At 35.7% G+C, this 14,980-nt stretch overlaps 1 protein-coding gene across 3 annotated transcripts in view; it reads left to right on the forward strand.

The window, feature by feature from the left end:
* The window catches only part of LOC111867145 (syntaxin-1A), a 161,417-nt gene extending 146,826 nt beyond the window's left edge, over nucleotides 1-14,591 (forward strand). Inside the window, exons 9-10 of one of the 3 annotated variants that reach the window (XR_004513306.1) lie at nucleotides 2,682-8,109; nucleotides 14,372-14,591. Coding sequence is in view for 1 of the 3 variants with exons in the window: in XM_023856709.2 (XP_023712477.1) it covers nucleotides 2,682-2,756 (75 nt within the window). In the remaining 2 variants the exon portion in view is untranslated. Of the gene's footprint in view, nucleotides 1-2,681; nucleotides 9,380-14,371 lie in introns of those variants that run through there. The other 2 variants (XR_004513305.1, XM_023856709.2) reach the window with 2 other exon arrangements.
* The last annotated feature ends 389 nt before the right edge of the window (nucleotides 14,592-14,980 follow it).

Genomic DNA, 14,980 nt, shown 5'->3' on the forward strand with positions numbered 1-14,980 from the left:
TAGCTTACACTTTGATCCTGAAGTTGGAAGCAATATGTTTCCCTGAAACACTGGTTGACTTTCATCCAATTACATAGCATTATATTCCTGATACATAATTCTTCGTAGCCATCACTATGAGGACCTCAGATCTGACAACATTATTATGCAATGCATACATTTCTGAAATTATATATTCAGCAATCGACATTGGTCTTCTGAACACACACAAGATTTTACTAACCAATCAACAGTTGTAGACTGTCTTTCTTCCCTTGCAGCTTTAAAAGGGAAACATAGGTTCGAATTTTACTTCAAATACTTTTCTTGAGAGGTCATATTTAAATATGTTTTGTTTTGCATATGTGTATACCAGAATGATTTTCAAAACATTGCATGTATGTGGCCCAAAATGTGAACAGAAATTAAAATGTTTTATGTAAAGACTAAAGTTCAGCACAACATTGGGTCCTTTTATGTCCATACTGATCTTAGGTTATTTGCATCAAAGACATAAATCTTCCAGTACACCAAATGTTTCTGCAAAAAAAGAAAAAGGGAGTCAATGGTCTTTATTTAGTTTCATATCTTTGGATTTTTCAATTGACCTAATCATTTCAGCCATACTATGGCCCTGGTGACAACTCAGCCTCTAACAGAAATGAGTACCAGGAATCTTGCTGGGGGTAAGAAGCGGCCAGCACATAAGGGTGACAGCCTCATTGCCATCTGTGAGCCAACTGTCTAGAAAATGTGGGAGCCTTGAGTCTCACAACCGTATGGGCCTCCATAGCCTATTACAGGGATAGCTTTGCTTTTACTTTTACTTGAGAAGTATAAATCTTATCTCTCCATGCAGTAAAATTGTAATGACCTTATATGAGATTTTACATAGTAACACAGTGCAACAATGGGGGGGCTGCACATACTGGGTTGCAGTTAGTGCTAATTCTAAGGCTGGATGGGCATTGGCTAGTTTTTTTTGTATATACATTTATTTTTCAAAATAAAAACATACTACTTCTGCCACTAGGTGACTCTACCAGTAATAGTCTCTCTATCATCAGCTGTCATCATTTCCACGAAAAATGTTTACTTAGAAGAGCTTCTTAAAACCTGTGTTTTGTATTATTTCAATATCAGATGTTATGATGATGTGATTGGCTTGTGTTGATGCGGGGTCCCATAGTTTTGTAAGATATCACTTACTGCTCAAATTCTCCATTCAACCTGTGTGGAAAAATAAATAAATTGAGTGGGAGAGGATCTTAATAAATTTAAAGATTTTCTTTTTCATTTGAGGAACTTGATTTTGACTCAACACAGACAAACAGACAAGTGGGTTTGTTGAGATCCACTAATATGCCAGAGCTGTATCTCATAACTTCATTCCTATATTTCTTAATATTCAGCAGAAGAAACTACAATACCAACAATGAGCCAGCCTCTTCTCTCATGAGAATTAATGTAAATTTAATTTTATTACACTGTATATAATGTTTTGAATTAAAAAATAGAGTAAAGTGACTGATGCATTTTGTAGAAAGAGTGAGTTTAGTATGCTGCAATATTAATTCAGTTACTCTTCCTTTGTGCATTGATTTCACTCAGACTGATGGCAGGATCAGTGGAATATAAACAGGTATGTGATGGCATGTACTGTCTGTGACTTATACCATCCAGTCCAATAGGGAGGAAGAAAAGTGTTCCTTTGGTGTTGTAGTAGTCTCAACATATTCAAAGCCTTATAATATATTTATAATACTATTGTATTTATTATAATTTGTGATGATTATGGGAGCTGAAATGTGATCAACTATGAATGTGTCCTTTTAAATTATTAATGAACCAGCACAAATAACCTTTTATAGATTATTTATAATAATGTTACTTGACTGAGGTATGGGTGCTCCATATTGCTTAAGTGGGTCTGGTTTTATAAATTGTCGACTTATGATGTAGGCACATGTTAACCAGTTGAGGTTATGTTTGAATCAAAGTGTAAATATTTTGTGTTACTAATCCACAATAGATACCATGATCCCATTTATTTTATCTAAATTTCCATTCAATCATTTAGGCCAAAAATATTTAAAAAAGAGGATTATATGCATAGGCATTTACCATAGTTTTCACAATTTTTTTTGGAGCACATTTTAAGTTACCTCTTTCAAAATAATAATACATGAGCTAATTGTTGTTTGTGTGAAAAAGAATACTACATAATATAAAGGGAAGAAATAAAACATGTTTGGGTCAGTAGGATAAACGTGGGTTTAGCAAAACACTTTGTAATAATAACTTTAAAATCAGAAGACATCTACCAGTTCTCACAATCTTTAGCTCATTGCTTGCTTATGGAAAATTAGTTTCTGTCAGCTGTGCCTTTGCAGCATTGTGAATGATCTATCATACTATTATCACTTAACTAGCAATTAGCTCACCCTGATTTAATTGCCAATCCTGATGTTGGTCCTACAGTTGCCACATCCATTCTTATCCACCTGTGGTATAATCACCTCTAACTTTGGCTCCTGACATTAGATGGTACTGAAGTGCAAGTAACTGAAAATATTCAGGAAAGAGATATGGTTAACAGTTCCTAAGTTATTGTAGATTTCATATTTTCTGTTATATTTTGATTACTTTTGTTATTGGTTTTGTGGAATAGTTAATTGAAAGCTTCATTTTTAATATTTCAGTGTTCCAGAAGGATTAAAGTTTGTAGGAGGAGGCAGTTGTGCACTGAAAATTTTGTTGGTGGCCTTAACATTTGACTGTCCTGAAGAACATGATTAAAATGATCGTACAGAACAGAGCCTTATGTCATAAACAAGATAGAGCACTTGTATATGAAGAATGACAACTCTCTCCACTTAATACACCAGCTTCTTTACTCCGTGACCAGCTAAATGATGGGACAGAGATGAGCTCCAAAATTACAGCCCAAGGATGCAAGAATGTGATGTCTGGTCAGGGCTACCACACACCTCATGGGGCAGTGATAGATATCGAGCAATGGTTGACTGATGAGCAGCAGGAGAAAATGAAGAAACTCAGAAGAAAAAACCTGCTCCAGTGCCATTTCTTCAACCATGAGTCATACATGAAGTTACTTAGGACTGAGCCCTGGCCTCTGACATGAGAAGCCAGCACCTGACTGCTTAAGCTGTGGCATGGCCTCTGTCCTCTCTACTTTGCAACATAAATTTATTATCCATTGAACAGTCACTACTGTTCTTCCACATAACTGAGTCCTTGAAGGTCCAACAGAAAACAAATCCACTGCTAAATGTGAGGACATAATTTGGAAAGCCTGCAATACAGTAAAATTTAAACCATCTCAGTTTATGAACTGAGAAATGTCAAATATAAAACTGCTGAAAACTCTGAATTTGTATTCAAAACTCTTTTGAGGAGATATTTGAAGAAGGTAGAATTACTAAACACTATGCTTGAATGTCAGAATGAAGATTTTCAGGTTCTGTTTTCACATTGTTTATTAACAACAGCTGCCAGTCGTTTATATAATTAGTCTAAGTGGGGCAGTGATTATTAAGAATGCCATCTCCTAGGATGTGGTACCATGTAGATCGTGTATTAACCGACATTTTGGAGGAACATATCGCCTCCATCTCCGCCTCCTCTGCAAGCGAGCAACCAGCTTGAGCAGGTGGCTGCAGGCTGATTATTAGTTTGTTATATGTTCCAGAATTGCTAATAATTATGAATAGACCCAGAAGATGAGAGCAATAAATGGCTATGGAAAGTGGTAACCGTTCCTGGAAAATGTTACCTCTAGGCAGTAGCACTCCTTGATCTGTTTTGCTGTCTTTCCAGAACTTTTGAAGTATAATGCCTGTGTCTTCAGGGTCGAATTGTGTCTTCAGGATTGAAGTGTAAACAAACAAGAAACTGGCGAGAAGCAGACAGCTTCCTCTGCCGATTGCCTGCTTCTTGTTGGTTTCCTGTTTGGCCTGTTCTTTGACTAGGAGAAGGAAGCAGTATGTTCCTCTGAAACATAGGCAGGTTTCTACCAGACTACATAGCAATACATCTCAGATATTACTCATCATAATCATTTCTGTTAGAATAGCGTATCCAAAGTCCCTACCTTCATTATTTTTTAGCCAAAGTTCACGGACTAGCGATCAACCTTCCTACTTTTTATGGGGGAAGTCCCGTTTTTGAATCAACCTGGAAATTGCCTGCCCTGAGGTGTTGCATGGTCTTTCTCAGTCACTCTAGACAAATGCTAGGTGGTATGATATCTGCTTTTTCCACGTCCTTCTTAATTCATTGTTCTCTCATTTGATGCTATATATTCTGAGCTGTTATTAGCATCATTAAATAAAATAGAAATAAAAAAGAAATACTATTTCTGAAGTTCATTTTATTCCTGTCCCCAAACTATAATGTCTCAAAGTGTTATATTAATATACAAACTTTTTTAATTATAGAGAGGTTTATCAGTACTTTAAACAAGATTTACACATGTGAAACAATGGATGAGGATATAATCACAACATATTTTAAATAGTTAATAGCCTTAGGCTAGAAGATGTTGCCTTGTAAATCCCTGAAGATGTAACATGTTGAATAGAAAGCAAATAAAATAAAATAGGTCACTATATACATATTTGTACTCAAAGGTAAATATGTCCTTATGTCAGCAGTAGAATTGTATAGAAAATATACAAATCCTGCTTAAGTACAACATTATTCCCTTTGAATTTTGAGCACGTCTGTTATTCCATGATGACTTCAAATTACTCATGACCCATCAACTCATATTACAGATATCATTTCAGTTCATAATTTCAAAAGTGTTATACCCTCTTGGTGATATACTTTAACAAGTATGTCTAATCCACTTTAAATTTTCCTGTTATTCTTGATTTTTCCAGGGCAACAAGTTTATTACACCTTCAATTTTTATTCTTTGAACAGGCATAAGGATTCAAATGCTCAGAGAACATAAAACATGAAGTGTATTCAGCACTGGTGTGAAGACAAAATCAGTAAACTGGAAACAAAAATATTTTGGGTTGACCTGGTGGACATGCTGGATATACACCAGTATATTCAGAATTGGTCCTCAGTGGGTTACATTTTGTGTTTCCACACTGTTCCCCAAAGGTACATGTTCCTTCATCCTGATTACACTAGTATAATTAAAAATATATGAACCACCTTTGCCTGCTGATATGAGTTCTCCAAGTGCTGGGTGTGTTAAATTTATTCTGTACATGAGCATACAATAAAACCGTTTCATTTATCTTCAAATTTCATTTACAACAATAGGTAATATAGGTTATGCTGTCCCTGTGCATAATTGTACTCCACTCCAGGAAGATGTATAAGGGAGTAGAGGTATTGTTCCATACATTCTTAACCTGGACAGTACACAGTTGAGAGTGCTCAATTTCATGCTGTGGCTGGATTACCCCCTGAGGAAAGAGCTTTGCAGTATCCATTGGACAGGAAGCTGGGTTCACTGATGAGCAACCTGGACACTGTATTCACGCATATCCTTTCAGGTTTCAGACTTCCACAGTTTATTTATTTTATGGTGTATTTGACAATGTGTGACAGTCCAAACCTGTTACAGTTCTCCATGGACGCTGTGGTCCCCTCTAGCCATTTGAGGAGGGTGACTGGTTTATTGGCGAGACCAGTTCATTAGCATGTTATGACTTGTTTTTCATATCTGGACAGCAAACAATTGCCTTGTTTTTGTTTATATGCTGTTTTGATGACCAGAATGGGACAAGGTCACCATGGGAGGCAAGTCTGTAGTTTTCCAAAGATGTGAATTTTGTTTTGCTGACATGTGTAGCTGTCATAACATGTCTTCAGAAGGGTGTAGCTGGATCCTAAACTAAAGAAAATAAGCACTCTCACATGTGGGGTTCCGAGTTCTGTATCTTGATAACTGTTTTATTCTCAAAGGTCATTATGTGATTGGCTTGTGCTGATTGCATGATGAATTTGGCTAGTTAAAATCAGCCAATAGGAAATTAATTCTTGTCTGGGAGAGAGGCCATCAATTCAGATCCTTCTTGGGGGATGAAGCGATGCTCCCGCAGGTTACCAGTCTTCAAAAACTTGGTGTTCTGAATTGATCTGAGGTAGATGTCATTGGAGTGCATTTCTCATGTTTCTCTAAATTCATCAGTCCTTCTCTTTGGATCGTTAAAATTTTGTAATAATAAAAGGCCATATTACTCCATGCTTGCAAATGAAGTTATAATATTTTGCTTATGAATAAATAAACAGTTTGTGGTCAGTGGAAAATGTGTTGTTGATTTCAAGCAATGGACTGACTACAAGTGTGCAGTTTCTGGTTGCCTCAGTTATTGCCGTAACACAATGCTGATAGGAGTCAAGTGGTCTACCACAGCCAGCATATAAGTACAAAGAAAGAAAAGGGGACAGTAACAGATGCCATCAGTAGCTTAGACTGTACAGTGTTGAATGATTAATAAATAATGAATTAGAAAGGATGTGGAAAGAAATATTTGTGGCCTGATTTGAGATGTTGTCCTATTATTTGCCAGAGGTTATTGAGGAGAAACATGAAAGTTCTCAGTCAAGATAGTCAGTCCCTGTTTAAATCCAGGACCATCTGAATCTGAGACAGCACTGCTTCGTACTGGACCACGAAATTTGATAAGATCTTCACAGACTCATCTGTTATATAAAAGGAAGACAAAAAAAGTATTTTTAACATCAAAGCAAATTTACAGGTTGCCTAAATATATCTCATGGAAATTCACATTACAATAAATCCTTGATTTAACAGATTTAGGATTCAGTGGGCAAGATTCTTTGGTACTTCGCATTATTCTTTGGTTGACATGTTGGTACTTCCCCATAATACTCTGGATCATATGCATACTTTGTCAGTCATGGTGTGAATGTAAAGCATATTTAGCATTCACATCATTCTATTGCAAATTAAATTTATGCTGTGCTGTGTTTGGTTTGTTCTGTCTCACGAATATTTTTTTAAAATTAATATACTATGGACAAAAAAATAAAATGGTCAAACTTGACTCTAAAACAAAAGTTAGAATTGATTGAAAAATTAGAATCATTAGTAATTATCACACACATTTTTGAGGAATACAGACATTTGGCAATATCAGACAGCTCTCCCCCCAACTAGTCGATTAAATCGATGATATACTGTATTGTTATTGCTTTTTGTAGTGGTGGAGAGAATTTATTGAATAAATTTATAGATGGATGTGCTGCACCAAGGCATAAGGTGTACTTGTACATGTTAGCAACTTCACTGTATGATTTTCTAGGAACGCGTTAAAAGATTGTACAACCAAAACTTTTACAAATTCAAATTTAAATATATCATCAAAAATACATTAGTAGCTCATTTATCTCATGTTCCTTATAACAATGCAGTACATGAAAAGACTTGTTATGATGATTGAACTTGAAATAGAGTTTCTGTCTTCTTGGATGTGATGTTGCGAAACCTGTTGCCATTATTTTGAAGAGCCACTCTTTCCTTACCATGATTCACTTGACTATACTGGTGTTTCTCTCAAAGCCATTGTTTCTTCCATTCACTGTGCCCATGGATAATTATCCTAAGAGTCAAGTATTCTATACACTCTTTTCTTTGCTCCTGTTGGTTTACTCCGGGCTCCTGTCCTATTCCTCCCTCTAGCTATCCATACCATTTCTTCTTTGTGTGTGATTCTATTCTACACTGAAGATGGAGGCAGCAGGTTCCTCTGAAACGTTATTAACTACCAGACTACATGTCATTACATCCCAGCAGGCTGTCATCTTTATCATCACTGGCATAAGAAACCCAGATCTCTGAAATCACAGATAGCAGTATGAAGTACTATGATGGTTTCCCATAGTAAGGTGAAGAATGTGTGACACTAAGTCATTGATTGAACATAGTTCAGTACCCAATCTCCTGGCATTGGATTAATTTTAGATTTCTCCCTCAATAAGACACATTTACTAAAGAAAATGTTTATTGTAGTGATAACAGTTGTAGTCACCAGGCTTGAACATATATCCTTCAAAATACAAAGTAGGAGTGGTAACCACTGGTCCAGTGTCATGTTCTGTGTTTGTCACTTCTGTCTGGTAAGCATACTCTCTGATGTTTTTATAATTTTATTTTTTATTTGTGGTTTATTCAATAACACTGTCAGGAGCCCATAGAGTATAGTGTTGAATATATTCCCTGTTACCTTCATTGTTTACTCCATAGATGCTTTCTGTATGCAGAATGTTTCATTCAGCCTTCACAACTTTTAAGTTGAATATCATTATAATTATGTAATTATTGTGCAAGGTAGAAAGCTGCTTGTACCTACATTTTACTGTCTCAGAAAGTGACAGGAGAGGAAGTTTGACACTTCCATGAGAGTAAAATTTTCTGATAATTGTTTGTAGCCTAACACTATCATGCATGAAGGCAGGCCTAGTTCAGAGAAGTTCATGAGGCAAGAAGAATGTAAGGAACAAATGAATAAAAGAGACTGTACTTTTATTTTGAGTGATGTAATGACAGGCAAAGTGAATATCCTTCTTTTGCTTCTAGCATTAGTTCTCTTCTATATGGGTCAATGAATGAACAACTCCAGTTTCTTTTTATTCCCACAACGTTTTATTTTTTAATTTTAATCAACTCTTTTCTCTCTTATTGATGTCTTTCAATACATGGCTGAACTATCTGTTTCTCGTTTAGCCCATAGCTTTCTTTGTTTTCAAATCTTAAATCTAATGTCTTTGTCAATATTCTTATTATGATCTGTTCCTTTGACATGGCAAAACCATTGTAATATTTTCTCTTCTAACTCTATTAACAAATTCATAATTCTAACCTCAGTAGCGTTTTATGAATATTTCATTGCATCTCATTGTTCTACATTGTAACCCAGAATGTGCACTCCATTTTGAAAATCTCATTTTTCATATGGCTTCAGTCTCTTCTTGCATAGTACATTTTGCACAAGCAAAGTCCAACTGATGATAATCAACTGATTCAATCCAAAGGTGACATGGGAAAGCAGAACATTTAAGAGTATTAGGGCTTCAGAGTTTCACAGGAAGTATGCTTTCTCACAAGGCTTTTCCACCAGGCCTGAAAGTGGAAGTAGATGTGGGTAGACACCATTTACTTAGTTTCAGAGGGCTTCATTATGAAGGTGTTTTTTTTTCAGCACCCTGAAATACCACAGCTGTTCTCAACAACAATAAATGTAAGAACAAAATCACGAGCCTACATTGTAATAGTTCCCTCAGACTTTTCTGCTGTTGCGAAGCATCTACCTAGTTGGCTGCACCATAGCTCAAGCGGTTAGTTGCTGGCTTCCCACCGCCTCGGCCTGGGTTCGATACCAGGTCTGGTCAAGTGGGATTTGTGGTGCACAAAGTGGCTCTGGGGCTGGTTTTCTCCGAGTACTTCAGTTTCCCCTGCCTATCTTTATTCCACCAATTGCTCCACAATCACCCTCACCTATCATCTGGGGCTGGTACAATAGGCCAGAAGTGGCCACAGTGCAAGGGACTTAGTCCCATCCCACTAGCAATAATGAAAAAAAAAAAATCTACCTAGTTCTGAACAACCATTTACATCCCCTTTTTACTACTTCCAAGTGTCGAGATTCAAGCAGCTGCATCTCTTTGCTGTGGTAATTTTGCTCACTAGCCAACACATGCACTAATTGAAAATATGGCAGTGAGTTCAACATAGGTGATGATTTTCCAAAAGAAAATATAATCCTCTCCAGCTGTGGTTAACATGGTCTGTAAGATATGATGGAAGCTCCAGTTTATTTTCATGTTTAATGACAAAGAATTATTTCTCTATGTCACCTTTGATTGAATTTATGATCTTCTTTGTTTTGACACCTTGTAGTCTTGTTGATGGATACTAACATTTCAGAGGAATGTGCCTCCATCTTCAGGGTTCACCTTCACATTCCTCATAGACATAGGTATTCACCTGCCATAATACATGGTGTCACAACCCAGAAGTTCACAATGTAAACCCTCACCACTACAAGATCCTCAGATTTTACATCTGTGTTTCAATTTAACCCTTTGAATCTAACAATTGATTAGATTGGACTGCTGTAGAGAATTGCATTTTAAAAGCCATACTAGGAGCCCTAGCCTGTCCTTTCCCCTAGTTCATACTGTAGCTGTTGATTATCCTACAAAGTTCTTTCATTTTCTTTTAAGTTGGTAATTCTCCAGTGGTCTTCAGGGTCTGATGGGTACTAATGTTTCAGAGGAAAATACTGCCTCCATTCTAAATGCTGAAATGTTGCTACCCACCTATTACTCTATAGCACAATGTCACAACCCAGAAGACTAGCATGTGAATCTTCGCCATAATGAAAAAATAAAATCTTACAGTTGAAAATTCAAAATTATTCTCTTTTGAAAGTGAGTAAATCAACTAAAAATGCTGTAGTAAAGGAAAGCAATATAGGAACACTGTAACATATACAAGCTGTGTAACATTGTTGCACTATGAGAATCATAATATCACATTGTTTGTGTTGAGAAGAAAGCAAACAATATGCTGGAAGATTGTGTGTGAGTTGGTAGGTGCACTGGCCTCACTCGTGTGTTGTGACCCATTAGTCAGTATATGTTGCCCTCGTGTAGTGAATGTGCTGCAATCCATTTCCCCCTCTCATCACAAGATGGCACTTTGAACAAATACTTTACACAATGTAAAATTCTATCTGCTGTAAATAATCTTATAACTATAAAAAGAACTCTTTCTTTGAAATAAAATTTAAAAAATAGTAAAAAAGAAATATTAGACAATAATTATTGATGTACTTAGCCTAAAAATTTATGTTGTACTAGTATGTTATACTTTTTGCATATAGTATTAACTCTTCATAGTGATATCTTGTGTTGAGAGTTAATGGTTATTAAATTTAGGGATCCATTTTAACAGTTATTATAATGTACATTTTGAGGTTGGAAGTGAAAATATAAATTATCTTCCAGGTTCTGTTCTTTAATTAAACTTTTCTTAAATATTTAGTAATATGCAAGTATTACACTTACTTTCTTTTCAACTCCAAGCATAACAGTTAATTTTGGGGGCTGTAGGACCATATTTTGTAACATTTGTAATATATAAGAGAAATCTACAACTCCCAACTACAGATACTCCCAGAAAAGTCAACCATCAATGAACAAAAATCAATATTCATGAGTTCTTAGGCTTTTCTAAGTGAATTGCCCACAAATAACGGCTGTACTTTAGTCAGAACCATGGTTTCCTGCTCCATTTCCTCTTCAGTGGCTACTGTCACTTCTGGCCTATTAAATCTTAGGACTACTTAGGACTAATTGTAGCTCGGCTCTGATTATTCTCTTCTGTATTTATATACAGTCAACTCTCGATTATCCGGGATAATGGTGGGGATGGAAATCACGATTAATCGAAAACCCGGTTAAGACAAATTTTATTAAAAGTAGTAATGTAATACTGTACCTTCATAATACTATAGGCCTACCTGTATTTAAATTTATTCAACCTCATTTTTATGTCATCTCATGGCCTATTTAATACCTTTTTTACATTACACTGAATTATGAATTAGTTATTTCAATCACAGTCTTCAACAACATTCAACATCTTTTACGAATATTCACACTTAACACTTAAAAAAATTTAATATTGTCATTTACTTTTCCGCGGCATTTTCCTTTTTCTGTTGAATACTTAACACAGCATGCTTCCTTTTACACCCTGACATTTTGCTAATGCACTTGAAGATCGATACAAAGATACTAACTGGGGTGATGTATCTGTCTTTGAAACTTGCCACAAATCCTTGCATTCTTTCACCCCTACCCTAGAACATTGTGTTAGCATAACGGGATCAAAGAATGCAGAGCTCGCTTCACACTAGTGCGAAAATAGTGTTACAACTCGCCATGTGAAACAAAAGTGAATGAATATTAAACAACATATAAGCCTCAAAAAAGCCTCAGTAGCCCCGGTTAATCTGCCCCCGGATAATCGAGAGTTGACTGTAGTTCATATATGACTGTTTTGTATCATGAAGATAAGGACAATAGATTCCTTCATACTTCCGAAGTCTCATCTGAAACAATGCAGTGACACAACCTAGAAAATTAAATCAAATAAAATCTTTCATACAAAATTTAACACTATTAAGAACATTGCGAATGAAAATCCCGAATTGATGCAAGCTGTTTTGCTCAATTATGATGCTATTCCCACATTATCTGGTATCCCCCTCTCCACAGCAAACAAGTTTTAAATGGTACACAGCAAGTAAAATGTGCTGGTAATTAAAATTTGAACCTGGAAAGAATAAACTGTTTGAACAAATTCACTCATTCCATGGAACAGAGTTCTTCATGAGAAACTGATAGCAGGTCAGATAATTAAGGAATTCCCCACCTTTTATGGAAACCAAAGGGGCACAAAAGTCTGCAACTGGACACTGTCGAAAGCCACTTGAATCCAGGCCACATCTCACACCTTACTTCCTTAAGATCCATTTTAATATTATCCTACCATCTATAACCAAGTCTCAAAAATGGTCTCTTCCGTTCAAGTATTCTTACTGTAATTTTGTTTATATGTGTCACCTCCATGTGTACCACATACCCCATTTATCTGATTCCCCTCAGTTTGATCATGCCAATGATGTTAAGTGAAGAACACAAATTATGAAGCTTCTTGTTATGCACTTTTCTACATCATCCTGTTGGTACCCCCCCTCCCCCTCTTCTGTTCACATCTCATGTACCACGTCCTCAGTTACCCTCCATTTTTGCTTTTCTCTTGGTGTGAGATACATTTAAAGCATTGCTTTTGAAATATCTCCTTGTTTCAGACCATTATGAATAGGAAATGTAGCAGGCAGAAATTTACTCATAGAAGTTCTATTGTGTGCTACTCTTTGAATCTATAAATAACTAATATAATGGAGTCTTTTTAATATTTTAATATTGGGTTATAAATCTGTAAACATTTTTTTATTTTGATTGGGTAGATTATTTCAGAGGCTAATGCTTCTGTTTATTTTTTGTCAACTTGCATAGCATTAACCCAGACTCCACTGTAATCCCATTTCTCCTCTAGTATTTGACAAATGTAGGATATCTGAGCAAAAGATGATCTGTTATATTGAGCTCAATCTTGATTATACCTGATAATTTTACCTGTGTGTGGTGTTAAACGTTGTAGTAGAATGTTCAACAAAATTTTATAATAAGTTGTGGAATTTGTCACTTGTTTACTACTTTCAAATTTAACATCCATTTTGAAGTATATACAATACTAAGCCATGGAGTTCAGATAGCTCAGTCAGTACAGTGATGGGCTATGGGCTGGACAACTGAGATTCAATTTCTGGTAGGGCTGAGATTTTTCTCTTCTCCATAGCATGGAGACCTACCCTGGGTCTGCTAGCCTCCAGTCCAATGGGTACTGGGGCGATTTCCCCAGGGATAAAGTGACTGGGGCGTGAAGCTGACTGCTCATCTCTGTCTAATGCTGAAGTCAATAATGGTGGAGCTATACCTCCACTCTCTCATATGTCTTCTTGGCATAGTGGTTACTTCATTAAACACAGGGATGTCTTCATCTGTTAATAACAAGCCACCTTAAATTTATATATTCCTGTACACAAGGCCCTAATATTGTTATTATTACTGTTTCTTTCTAATTAATTAATTACTTTTTTGAGGGGGGTGGGGAAGCTAGAACATTTGTTTATAAACGCATATTTCAGCTGTTTAAGAATATTTTTATGAATTGTTCTAAAGCATTCAGAATGACAATATAATTTAAAAATAATTATAATTTTTGTACTAATATTTGACATATTTCCTTCATTTTTTAAGTTTGATTATTTTTTTAAAAAGTGTGGGAGTGGAGAGATTCCTGGTCTCTGCCCCCACTGGCACACATGGATATTACCTGCTTTCCCAAAATGTATAATTAGTTTTATGTGGCATTATTTAACACACTTTATTAATTTATTTGGTTTACAGAATGAAATAGTTCTCTTATACTTTACTCATGGTAATCAATCATTATGGGCACTGGCAGAGGTGAAAGAAAAATATTTGCCCTTTTGGTGTTATTTTTTTTTGGAAAAAGACAATTAGGAGAAAGGGAGGAAATATATCAAATATTAATGACAAAAATTAGTATTTTTTAAATGTATTGTTCCTCTATCATGAATATTTAGGATTATCTGCAGTAACATTCTTGAAACGTAAATGTACACGCAAGTTTGTAAGCAAATTTTCTGGCTGTCTTCTCTGGGAATCAGGTGCCTTGGAAGAAATTCCATCAGTATTCTTGATAACTTTTTTCTCTTTGGAGGTGCTATCAAACAAGAAGGAGAGTAAACAAATTAAGGAAATTGAAGAGTTTATGATGACTACCCCTTTGGCATGAGACACGGAAGAAAAAGCAAAAGCAGTTCGATAAAAAATTAAAAGAGGTGCAATCAATCACACTCAGTAAAGTAAAATAAAAGATGGTGACAATAGATTTCAGACAATTGCACAAATTGATTACATTAATAAGGGTCATATGAAATACAAATTTTATAAATAAATATAGTTAACAATAAAGTATAAATGAGAATTTATTGAAATCATTAACCCTTCAAAATACATCTACCATCTGCTTTACCTGCACAGTAAATAGCAACTCTTTCCCTAAACATCATTAACTGGTTGGTCTTTGTAACGGAGTGGATTGCTCTCTGTGATGTAGGAAATGACTAAATTCATCCTGTCATGACAGAGGGTGCTTAATGATGACCAAGACTGTAGTAATAAGGATGTGAAAGAATGAAATCTCAAGAGCTCCGAAAGGTGCTTGACATCAGGTCCAGCAAACTGATTGACTGACATCAGTCATAAAGTGACCTTGGCTTGCACTCAAACTTCATTGTCTGTCAGTAGATACATAATTTATCACAGT

This window comes from Cryptotermes secundus, unplaced genomic scaffold (genome assembly GCF_002891405.2).
Source record: "Cryptotermes secundus unplaced genomic scaffold, Csec_1.0 scaffold448, whole genome shotgun sequence".
NCBI lineage: Eukaryota > Metazoa > Arthropoda > Insecta > Blattodea > Kalotermitidae > Cryptotermes > Cryptotermes secundus.